This window comes from Mobula birostris, chromosome 1 (genome assembly GCF_030028105.1).
Source record: "Mobula birostris isolate sMobBir1 chromosome 1, sMobBir1.hap1, whole genome shotgun sequence".
Lineage (NCBI taxonomy): Eukaryota > Metazoa > Chordata > Chondrichthyes > Myliobatiformes > Myliobatidae > Mobula > Mobula birostris.
Window position 1 is genome coordinate 19,126,693 of NC_092370.1, and position 12,332 is coordinate 19,139,024.

Here is a 12,332-nt window from a genome sequence, read left to right on the forward strand (position 1 = left end):
GGAATCTTTTATGATATTTCTTACCTTTTTCCAGCATTTTTCTGCATATACTGTGTGTCCTTGATGGCAGATATTACTGGCCTACTGCCCTCCCATTTCACTGCCTATCATTACAGAAAAATTTTAAGAGTCCAAATCAAAGAATGGTTTGGATTTTCCTTTTTGTATGTTCTATATTCCGAGGAGTTCTGAAGACACGGCAGGCTGATAGGGCTAGAGTGGTACCATTTACAGTAATTGCTGGAGCAATTTTCTGGGGATGATTTCTGTGCAGAATCAGTTATTAGGAAGGTGTGAGTGGACAGCTCACATTACATCTTTTTTGATGGAGAAAAATTACACGGGAAGTTAAGATTTGTACTCACCATTTTAACTGATTGAGACAGATTTTCCATGGAAGACTACAAAACATGTAAATGTAAACACTATTTCATTATTTTTGCACTCTTTTACACTATTTATTCATATATATATTTATTATAATTTATAGTGTATTTTATGTATTGCACTGTACAACAACCAAATTCATGATGTATGTCGGTGACAATAAACCTAATTCTGATTCTGCGTGCAACACACACACAAAACACTGGAGGTACTCAGCAGGCCAGACAGCATCCAATGATAAGAGTGAACAGTTGTCGTTTCGGGCCCTGATGAAGTGTCTTGGCCTGAAGCATTTACTGTTTACTCTTTTCCATATATGCTGCCTGGCCTGTTCAGTTCCTCCTGCACTTTATGTGTGTTGCTTTGGATCTCCAGCGTCTGCAGATTTTCTCTTGTTTGTGATTCAGCGTGAACCACATGTTGATTTAATTAATTCAAGGCTATGATGGTGTTAACCCTTTTTTTGGATGCTTTTTGTTTATAACTATCTTTTCCCTGCAACCTATTACAAATACTAAAAACACTTTTTCCACTTACAATCACTTTTGGTTTCTCTTTATAGCACTATGTGGTGGAACTATTCGAGGACCCACAGGAACAATTTTATCACCTGGTTATCCTGATTTTTATCCAAATTCATTGAACTGTACCTGGACTGTGGAGGTCTCCCATGGTAAAGGTAATGCATAACATTTATTTGAATTTTTACTTCTTCTTTTCTCACTAAAATTTGCCTGATTGTACCCCATAATCTTTGACCAGTTTTATGTTGTCTGTTTTGTAATCATGAGCAAACAGTTATTAATAATTGCAGTTGTCTTAAAAAGATGCAATTGATCCAAATGTGTGACATTAATCCAATCCCCATCATAATGGATTTATTTGAGAGACTGAGGAATTTTCATGAATTAATTGTTTCTATCCAATGTAATTAATTGTGTGGGGATGGGTAATAGAGGGTGTTGACTTGGGACAGAAGCAAGAACTGGAAGATTTTTCCTATCATAGGTAGAAGTTAACTCAAAATTGTTGCTTGGTGATATGGTATTATTTCTGCTAAAATATCGCAAGAACACCGTATAAGGAAGACACACATTCTGATTGAGAACTCAGTCAGCTCCATCATAGGCATAACCCTCCCCACCATCGAGGACATGGTCAAAAGGTGGGATCTTTCATTACGTACCCTCGCCATCCAAGACATGCCCGCTTCTACTAACTTTCATCAGGGAGGAGATACAGGAGCCAGAAGACCTACACTCAATGTTTTAGGTACAGCTTCTTCCCTTCCACCATCAGATTTCTGAATAGTCCATGAACATATTCCTCTTTTACACTATTTATTGATTGTAGCTAAATGCAATTTTATGTCTTACACTGTACTGCTGCCATAAAACAACAAATTTCAAGCATTTGGTCATGATAATAAACCTGATTCTGATTCTTTACTTGTAGCAGATGATTACCCTGCCAGAGTAGTTACAACAGTTCCACTATCCAGAACTAACACTCATCTTTGAAGTAAATCTATTTACATTAGACGGAAGGATAGATTCACTTGTAGTCTGAGCAAGGACGCAAGGACATGCATAGCTTCATCATGACTTGAATGGCTTATATAAGATGACAGCGTATCCTATGAGGGAACCTGCAGAATGGACTTTAAGAGTTATGGATCTTAAGGTCCCCTGAGACTTTGAAGGACAATTATGGACATAAGAGTTTGGTTAACTTTGATACAGCAATGTAACCCATTTTGCTATTGATCTTTTCTATTATAAGATGTGGATTTTACTTCACCTATGATGACCCTGTCTGTCTGTTTGTTTTTATCCTGTTATTGGCAAAACAATAAAAATAAAGTTAAAAAAAAGAAAAAGCCACACATGCAAGAATAATGGGAGAAAACTATTGGTTTAATAGACATGAAGGTGACAGCTAGAAGAAGTGAGAGGGAAGAGTGACATGAGGGCTGGCAGGTGTTAGGTGGGACCAGGTGAGGTGGGGGATGAAGTGCACATGGAGCTAATTGGGGGAGAGGAGCTGGTTTCAAGACTGGTGGATGATAGTTGGAACCAGGTGAGGTGGGGGATGAAGGACATATGGAGCTAATTGGGGGAGAGGGGCTGGTTCTGAGACTGGTGGGTGACAGATGCAAGTAGATAAGAATACAAAATCAGGCAGGTGGAAACAGGTAGATACATAGACTTAGAACAGATAAATGGAACCAGACAAGAGAGAGATGAAAGCAGGTGGAACCAGATGGAGGGTAGACCAAGAGAGAAGAAACCCAAGTGGATACATCTGTACCTGATGCCAAATGGAATGCATGTTTCTGATGCTTGTTTTTAGGTGATGGATTTAAAAGTTACAGACAATTCAAATTTTCTTTCTGTCTTGTTACTATTCTTTGTTATTTTTTCAGTGTTGTGTTTCATTGGGTTTAGACTTCTAAACTTTCATCCTGTGAAATATTTCCATTACAAAATAGATTTTTTATACCCTGAGATAATATAAAATTAGTCAAGATGAAGTTCAGCGATACTTACACCAGGTACGCATGGTAAATTGCACCACACCATCATTAGTAGGGGCATATAAATTTGGAGCTGGAGTAATGCATTTGGTCCTTCAAGACAACTCAGTTATTTATAGCAGTATGGTTATCATCTATCAATATAAAGAACAAGTTAAATGCATACATAATGATTAATATTCATCTTCAAATTATATACTTGTAGATATAGAAGATAAAGATGGCTTTTTTTTGCATTTTGCCAGATTTACACTCATCAAAGTGTTGGGTAATCCAACACCTTCTGAAAATTCCACATTAGATCGAAAGTAGTCACGTGTCAGGCAATATACACATTTTTCAATGGGTTTATTGGGTGGTACCTAATAAAATGATCACTGAGTGTATGTTCATGGTATTCTGCTGCTCAAGCCCGTCCACTTCTAGGTTCGACATGTTATGCCTTCAGAGATGCTCTTCTGGGCGCCATTGTTGTAATGTGTAGTTATTTGAGTTACTGTCACCGTCCTGTCAGCTTGAACCAGTCTGTCCATTCTTCTCTCATTAACAAGCCATTTTTGCCCATAGAAATGCCACTCACTGGATGTTTTTGTTTGTTTTTCACATGGTTCTCTGTGAACTCTTGAGAAGGGCTTCCAAACCTTTTTTATGCCATGGACAAATGCAATTAAGCAAGGTATCCGTGGACCCCAGATTGGCAGCCCCTGCTCCAGAGAGTGTTGTGCGTAAAAATCCCAGTAGGTCAGCAGTTTCCGAGACACTCAAACCACCCTGTCTGGCACCAACAATCATTCCACGGTCAAAGTTACTCACATTACATTTCTTCCCCATTCAGATGTTTGGTCTGAACAACAAGTGAACCTTTTGCGCATCTCTGCATGCCTTTATGCATTGAGTTGCTGCCACCTACATTAAAGAGCAGGTGTAAAGGTATATGTAATAAAGTGGCCACTAAGTGTAGAATAAAGAGGAGTGAGTACATTTTGCAGGATTACTCCAGAGTGCACTGTTACTGTGACATTATTACATTTTTGACTGCTGCGCAGAATCCTGCTGCTATTGCTTTTTTTGCTTCATCTCTCCAATCACTAAATTTATACTTTTGGATTACATGCTTGATGTTCAGTATTGTTAGCAAAGAAGTCATGCATGTAGGAGATAAAAGCTGGAAGGCACTGAGCAGGTAGGACTGTTTCCCCAAATGTGCACTAGCATAATGTCCATGAATTCATTAGTGTCAACAGACACACAGTGAGAGCTAATCCAGCATGCATATGACACATATTTACATGAACTATTCATTCCTTATGGTTATAAAAAGCATGGTATTTTCTACAATTTTCCACTGCAAATACATTCTATACTAGCTATAATTGATTCTTTCATTATCTATTTTGTTAATCCAAAGCATCTAGGTAGTTGAGTTTGTTGCAAAGAACAATAATCTTCCTGTGAAGAGTCAACCTCGCTTCACATTGGTTATTTGTCAGTCTTTACTTATGTATAGTAACACACAAACAAAATGCTGAAGAAATCAGCAGGCCAGGCAGCATCTATGGAAAAGGGTAAACTGTCAATGTTTAGGGCCAAAACCTTTCACCAGGACTGGAAAAGAAGGGGAAAAGTCTGGTTAATGTCATAGTCATAGTCATAGCCATACTTTATTGATCCCGGGGGAAATTGGTTATTGGTTAGTGTATAGCTTTTTTAAAATTCCATTGTATTGTATTTCTATTGTAAATGCCTTCAAGAAAATGTATTTCAAGGAAGTACATGGTAATATATATATATATATGCTTTGATAATAAATTTTGCTTTGACCTTATCTTTGGATAGTGCAATGATTCCTGGCTGACTGTGATTTTAACCGGTCATTGTGTTATTTCCAGGTGTTCAGTTCACCTTTCACACATTTCACCTGGAAGATCATCATGACTATTTCCTAATCACAGAAAATGGTAGCTTTACTCATCCGCTGGCTCGGTTGACGGGATCAGAACTGCTTGCGCCAATTAATGCTGGTCTGTATGGAAACTTTAAGGCTCAGCTACGCTTCATTTCAGACTTCTCAATATCATATGAAGGATTTAACATTACATTTTCAGGTAAGAAAATTGGCAAGGCTAGGGCTTCAATTTTCCAGTCTTTTTTTTTAAATTTTAATTACTTTAGATGCATTTTGTATTTGGCACAACTTGAGATTTTTAACTTTTAATGAAAGGCTCAGTCAAAAATAATAATAAGGCATCCTTTAGTCTTGCGAGACCGTGGATCTGCACCTGGAAAGTCTTCACTCTCCAGGGCACAGGACTGGGCAAGCTTGTATGGAAGACCAGCAGTTGCCTATGCTGCAAGTCTCCCTCTCCACGACAACGATGTTGTCCAAGGGAAGGGCATTAGGACCCATACACCAGTGTCGTCGCAGAGCACTGAGTGATTAAGTGCCTTGCTGAAGGACACATGATGCTACCTTGGCTGGAGCTCGAACTCACGACCTTCAGTCAAAAAATGCACTAGGTTTTGTCCTCGGTGAATTGTAGCCAGGTTAAAATTGTTAATGATAACATATCTGCTCATAGTATTGTTAAGATACTACCATTTATCATCATCTTTGAAGTCAGAGTTGTCCTGTCATTGACCAGGCCATCCTTTGAAAAAGTATGGTTGTCTCCACGCACATTGTCAAATATGGACATGACATTCTTAATGCAGAGAGTGCATGGAAAATGCAAAGGGCTTGACAAATGAAGATAAACAATTTTATCAAATAAGCCTTGAGGAAGGTAGTAGAGAGACTGTTCTGTATATATATATATGTATGTATTGTTTGATTAAGTATTCTTGTTCATTTAAATAATTGATTACGAGTTATATGTAAAAATATGTTAATTGCATACATCATTATGCTTTCACGTGATACATGCGTGCCTCACTTAAAGCAAATTCAAAATAGAACCATATTTCAGACTCCCCAAATCTTCATTTTCATGAGTTTTTACAGCGACCACGGAATTCAATTCCTATTACTGTCGGTAAGGGGTTTGCATGGTCTGCCTGGAACCAAGTGGGCTTCCTCCAGATGCTTTGGTTTCCCCGCACATTCCAAAGATGTACAATACAGGTTAAGGTTAGTAAGGTGTGGATGTGCTACGTGATAGTGTGGCAGCACTTGCAGACTGCCCCCAGCACACCCTCAGACGGTGTTTGTCATTGACACAAACAGTTTACTTCACTGTATGCTTTGATGTGCATGTGACAAATAGAGCTAATCCGTACTCTTTAAGGAATTTTCATCAATTAAACTGGAAAAATTCAAACCATTCAAACTATTCGAATCAACAAATGAAGATTGTTGGAAATAAAGTAAATCTGTCAATAGATAACACAAATATGAAGTAAACAGATCACTGGAGAGTTGATTGCAGTTTTAAAAATATTAAGAGTTTGAATTTTAAAATTTGTATCCTCTAGCCAGTATCCCCTTCCCTTCTTTGACTCTGTTACAATTGTAAATCAACTTCTTACCAGAGATCAATCCCAACAAGACATTTCCCACGTGCCACAGCACCATATCAGGTCATGTGACACTGACACAACTCGGGGCATTAAAGTTTGGAGTTCAATTCCAGTGCCACCTGTAAAGAGTTTGTACACCCTCCCCATGAATGCTTGGGTTTTCTCCAGGTGCTTCAGTTTCCTCCCACAATCCAAAGGCCTACCAGTTAGTAGGTTAATTGTCACTCTGAATTGTCCTGGGATTAGGCTAGTGTTAAAAAGGTGGATTGCTGGGTGGTGCATCTCGTTGGAATAGAGCGGACTGTTCTGTTCTGTTTCTCCAAATAAAATGAAATATTTTCTGCTTTTATTATTTAGTACAGCTGAGTGATGGATGTTTACATTTATGAAGGATTCTCTTCCTTGAGAACATTTTTAATGCCTTACACATTTGTGTGGTCACAATTTTGTATCATTTCTTAATGCCTAGATTACTAAATGACAATAAAAGAGGACTGCGTGTCCTCATAATCTAATCTAATTTATTTTACTTTATTTACATTGCCAGAATACAACTTGGAACCCTGTGAGGACCCTGGCAACCCACCATTTGGCAAACGTTTGGGAACATCCTTTGGTATTGGCGACTCGTTAGCATTTTCCTGCAGTCCTGGTTACCGCCTTGAAGGAGCATTCCAGATCACGTGCCTTGGAGGTGGTCGTCGTGTGTGGAGTGCACCTCTGCCAAGGTGTGTGGGTACGTGGTCAGCTGCTTTTGTTTGCTTGTACGTGTTTGTTGTTGTTTACAAAATCACGGTTAATAGCATGGAATTGACAATAAAATATTTAGTCATAACAATGTACATACTGGATTCAGAGGAGTAGATAGCATTGAGGTTTCAGTGGGATGGGGTTAGGTATCCCTGTGAATGGTTGACTTATGTTCCAAAATTATTGACTGATCCTTAACAAACTCCATGCCACGTAGCTCCAACAGGACCACAAACATGTCATAGGGTTTGGAGGCTTACGGACCTCAATGACCCTGAGCACGATGTTGGCTGGAGTCAGGGCTTTATGCTTTGGCTCTTGGTAGGGTCACCCATTCCAAACAGGTCAAGGCTAGAGGCCAGACTAAGAGTGGTCCACCAGTCCTCCAGGTTCAGGGGGGTTCAGCTCAGGGCTAACAATCCTGGCTGGTAAAACAAAACTGTTACGGAACTAGCAGTGAAGAATCCTTCTACATCTGAGTGCGATGGTATTCCTGAGTCTCCACCCGGGACTTGTAGTAAAAACTGAGCTACTGACTTGGTGAAGGAATCCCTGAACACCACCAGAGATAAAAGACCCTCTTTGCTGCCCTAAACAGCAGGGGCTTAACGGGCAGTAAAATAGGGGCCATACCATATAAATGAATGCGGACTAAATCAGGATTGATTAACCTCTGAGATCCAATAACCTGAAGCTAGAATAATAATGCTGTATAAACAAACACCAGGGATAAAAATCTACATTTTTCACTTGGAGAAGGAACTATGGAACTGAAAATAAACATAATGAAACAAGCAATATGATAGGTGAAGCTAAAATCTTACTAAAATTCTTGATTTAAAATACAAATTCTAAGTAATCCATATTAAGAAAAAGTAATATAAATGTACAGTTTAAGAATATACTAATACAGCCTGTTGAATTTAAATAGTGAAAGTAGAGTATATTGGTGAAAATAATACTGATACTCTTCTACAAGTAATCATTATCCATAAAAATGCAAATATAAAATTCTTTCTCAGATTCAGATTCATTTATTTACCACATTTACAACATACAGTGAAATGTATCCTTGGCATTAAAAACATTCACAACCCAAGGATGTGCTGGAAGCAGCCTGCAAGTGTTGCCACACATTCGGGCGCCAATGCAGTGTGCCCACAATGCAATACAAGCAACAATAACAACGCAATAACTAAGTTAAACAACAACAGTAAACAAGCCCCTGCCCACCCATCCACTCATAAAATGAGAAACAGGCCATGGATGGAAAAAGCATTTTTCTATCTGGTCACAGTTCAGACCATTTGAAAATTTTTGGGGAACAAATGTTATTATAAGACTTTTCATTAAGTGGAGGTGAAAATAAAGCCTACAGAATCCAACAAAGTCTCATGTCCATGAAAGATCAATTCACTTTTTTATTTTGTTTCGATAAAGCATCAAAATGTCTGATTAGAGTCATTAGTAAATCATATTAGTGTAACAAGGTGTACGATCATAAAGTGGAAATGAGAATGCATTTGGAGATGGAGGAGAAAAAGTTCCACTCTGTATTTGTTGTTCAGTTTTGCTTTGGAAGTTTGTAATGTACAAACCAGAGCATTCTGAAATTTGCTGCATTCTCCATCTGCAGCATCTCAGAACTTAAAGGTTTGTTCTTTGAATTGCAGTGGTAGCAGAAGAGTTGCAATTGCCTATAGGATCTTCAGGTCATTTTTGCAAGAATATCGATTGGATGTGCACATGTGAGAATATCAAAACAAGACATGTCAGTATTCCTTCAAGGTCGAGTAGTCAGCCGTTCAGACTTAAGCATGAGCGAAGATTACATAGTGAGATTTTGTAGGATAATTACTGCTACTGAATCTTTACTGGAGCAGGGAAGTCAAATCCTTGAAGAAAAGAGGGAAAAAAAGAAATGCCAAGAGAACAAGCAATATTAATATCATTGATTACAAATCTGGTTTCTTCGGGGAAACAATGAAAACAATTAAGTTTTGTACACCAACAGCAAAATAAATCCCTGTGTATGAAGGCATTGATTATTGCCGATCTCTGTGCAAAAATACTGAAAATATTCAAAATGCTTGCAGAACCAATACCTCTTTGTTTATATTTTATTCATATATAAAGACAACAAGAACATGGTTTCACATAGTCCCATTGTTTTGGTAGTCTCATCTGCCATAATCAGCAAAATTCTGTGGCATTCTATGTTTAAATTGCATCCTCCACAAACTTTCTGTGAAAGTTTGAATAGTTTAAGAAACAATGTAATAGGAGCCAATACCACCAAAAAAACTGAGCACGTGCCATTCTTCAGTGCTAATTATGTTTGTTTGTGTCCCATGGATCATCATCAGGTGCTATGCCCAGTTTGAGCTTTGACTGCCATGGTCCACACACTCCTGTTTCGGGTCAAGTGGATCAATTCATTGGTATTCATTTCCAGTTCTCTGGCTGCTGACTCCATCATCATTTGTCTTTGTCTTCCTCTTGCTTTCTTTCCTTCAATCTTTCCCATAATTACAGTGCATTCTAATTCCTCTTTCCTAATCACATGTCCAATGAAGTTACGTTGCTTTTTCATGATCTCATACATTATTTCTCTTTTTGTGTTTGCTCTGTTCATGACATCCTCGTTAGATATTTGTTTCATCCATGAGTCGATCACATTCACATACTTTTACATTCAACCTGTAATGAATGATGTAAACAACAATAAATGCTTAAACAATATATTTACAATATTTCTCAAATATTACTGAAATATTAAAGAAGGCTGTGTGCTTTCCTGTTCCACTCTCTTTACACTTATGGCTGTGTGGCAAAGCACAGCTCCAATGCCTTATTCACGTTTCCTGACACTCCACTGTTGTAGGCTGAATCAAAGGTGATGACAAATCAGAATATAAAAGGGAGGTTGAAAATCTGGTTAAGTAGTGCATTAAAAACAACAACTTCTTATTCAATATCAGCAAGACCAGGGATATGATTATTGACTTCAGGAGAAGGAAACCAGACAGCCCTCATCAGAGGATCAGAGGTGGAGGAGGTCAGCAACTCTAAATTCCTTGGTGTACCGCTTTAAGGGGTAAGTGCTAGGATGGAGATTAGTGGGGAAGAATGGATGGACAAGGGAATCACGGAGGGAATGATCCCTGTGAAAAGCAAAGAGTTGGGGGGGTGGTAAAGATGTGTTTGGTGGTAGGGTCCCATTGAAGGATGTAGAGATTGTGGAGAATGATATATTGGATGCAGAGGCTCATGGGATGGTAGATAACTACAAGAGGAACACTATCCTTGTTGAGACGGTGGGAAGATGAGGTGAGCTGGATGTCTAGGGAATGAAGGAGATGCGGGTGAGGGCAACATCAATGGTGTAGGAAAGGAAACACCATTCCTTCGAGAAAGAGAATATCTCTAATGTCCTGGAAAAGACAGCTGCATCCTGGGAACAGTTGCGGTGGGAATGAAGGAACTGACAAAAGGGGATGACATTTTTACAGGAGACAGGGTGGAAAAAGGTATAGTCAAGATACCCGTAGGAATTGGTAGGTTTAAAAATAGATATTGTTTGACAGTTTTTCCCCAGAGATGGAGACAGAGAGATTAAGGAAAGGATGCGAAGTGTCAGAAATGGACCAGGTGAATTGAAGGACAGTGTGGAAGCTGGAGGCAAATTGATGAAATTAATGAGCTTAGCATGGGTACATGAAGCAGCACCAATGCTGTCATCAATGTAGCGCAGAAGAAGTTGAGGAGCATTACCAGGGATGGCTTGGAACATGTATTGTTCCACGTAGCCAATGAAAATGCTGGCATAGATAGGGTCCATATAGGTGCCCATGGCTACACTTTGAGTATGGAGAAATTGGGAGAATCTGAAAGAAAGATTATTGAGGATGAGGACTAGTTCCGCCAAACAGAGGAAGGTGACTGCCGAGTAGATATGTTCAGGTCTGCTGTTGAGAAAGAAGCAGAGAGCTTCAAGGTCTTCTTGATGGGGGATAGAAGTACATAGGGACTGGACATCTGTGGTGAAAATGAGGCAATCAAGATCAAGGAATTGAGAGTTGTTGAGGGGAGCCAGAGCATTCTTACTCCAGTTATTTGATGCTTGTTTCTAGTCCCCGTTTATTATCATTCTACATATTTAAACTCTTGGACAATTAAGGTCAAGAATAATGTTTGCAATTTTCAGTTGATTAGTTTTCTAATCATCCCAATGAAATATTTTAACATCAAGATCAATATTGAAGTAAAATAATTAATTTATCTTGTGTCTTTAGTAATTTCATCAATGATGTTCAATGCTAGTATACAGTATAGTTCTAAGTAAAATATTTTATTTTAGTTATACACCTCCAAGCTGCATTTAATTATTTTCATATATGATCAATGCAAAATAATTAAAAAACTTTTTCCTTCCTTCTCTTAAAACTTAAACCAAGAATTTTGACTTCACCCTTCTATTTGAACGCCTGGTCAGAATTCTTGTTGAATCATGCAGTACAGAAACAGGTATTTGTACTCACTGTGCTGACTAATAAGTAGACCATAAGACCATAAGACCATAAAACAAAGGAGCAGAAGTTAGCCATTCAGCCCATCGAGTCTGCTCCACCATTTTATCATGAGCTGATCCATTCTCCCATTTAGTCCCACTCCCCTGCCTTCTCACCATAACCTTTGATGTCCTGGCTACTCAGATACCTATCAATCTCTGCTTTAAATACACCCAATGACTTGGCCTCCACTGCTGCCTGTGGCAACAAATTCCATAGATTCACCACCCTCTAACTAAAAATATTTCTTCGCATTTCTGTTCTGAATGGGCGCCCTTCAATCCTTAAGTCATGCCCTCTCGTACTAGACCCCCCCATCATGGGAAACAACTTTGCCACATCCACTCTGTCCATGCCTTTCAACATTAAACATCCATACCCATCTTTACTCATCCCAGTTATCAGAATTTGGTCTGTTACCTTTAATGCCTTGGCAATTCAAGGGCTCATCCTGATAGTTTGGGATAACACCTGTCTTCACCACCCACTGAAGCAATGTGTTTCAGATGCTGACCTCCCTCTGGTCTCAGTCCATGGACCCCTCAAAGTTGCTGCACAGGCTGAAGTGGTTA

The 12,332-nt window shown here is 38.8% G+C and overlaps 1 protein-coding gene across 1 annotated transcript in view; it reads left to right on the plus strand.

The window, feature by feature from the left end:
* The window catches only part of csmd3b (CUB and Sushi multiple domains 3b), a 2,134,893-nt gene that overhangs the window by 1,618,852 nt on the left and 503,709 nt on the right, over positions 1-12,332 (plus strand). Inside the window, exons 19-21 of the mRNA XM_072277417.1 lie at positions 950-1,066; positions 4,813-5,028; positions 6,987-7,175. Of these exons, the coding sequence (XP_072133518.1) occupies positions 950-1,066; positions 4,813-5,028; positions 6,987-7,175 (522 nt within the window). The remainder of the gene's footprint in view (positions 1-949; positions 1,067-4,812; positions 5,029-6,986; positions 7,176-12,332) is intronic.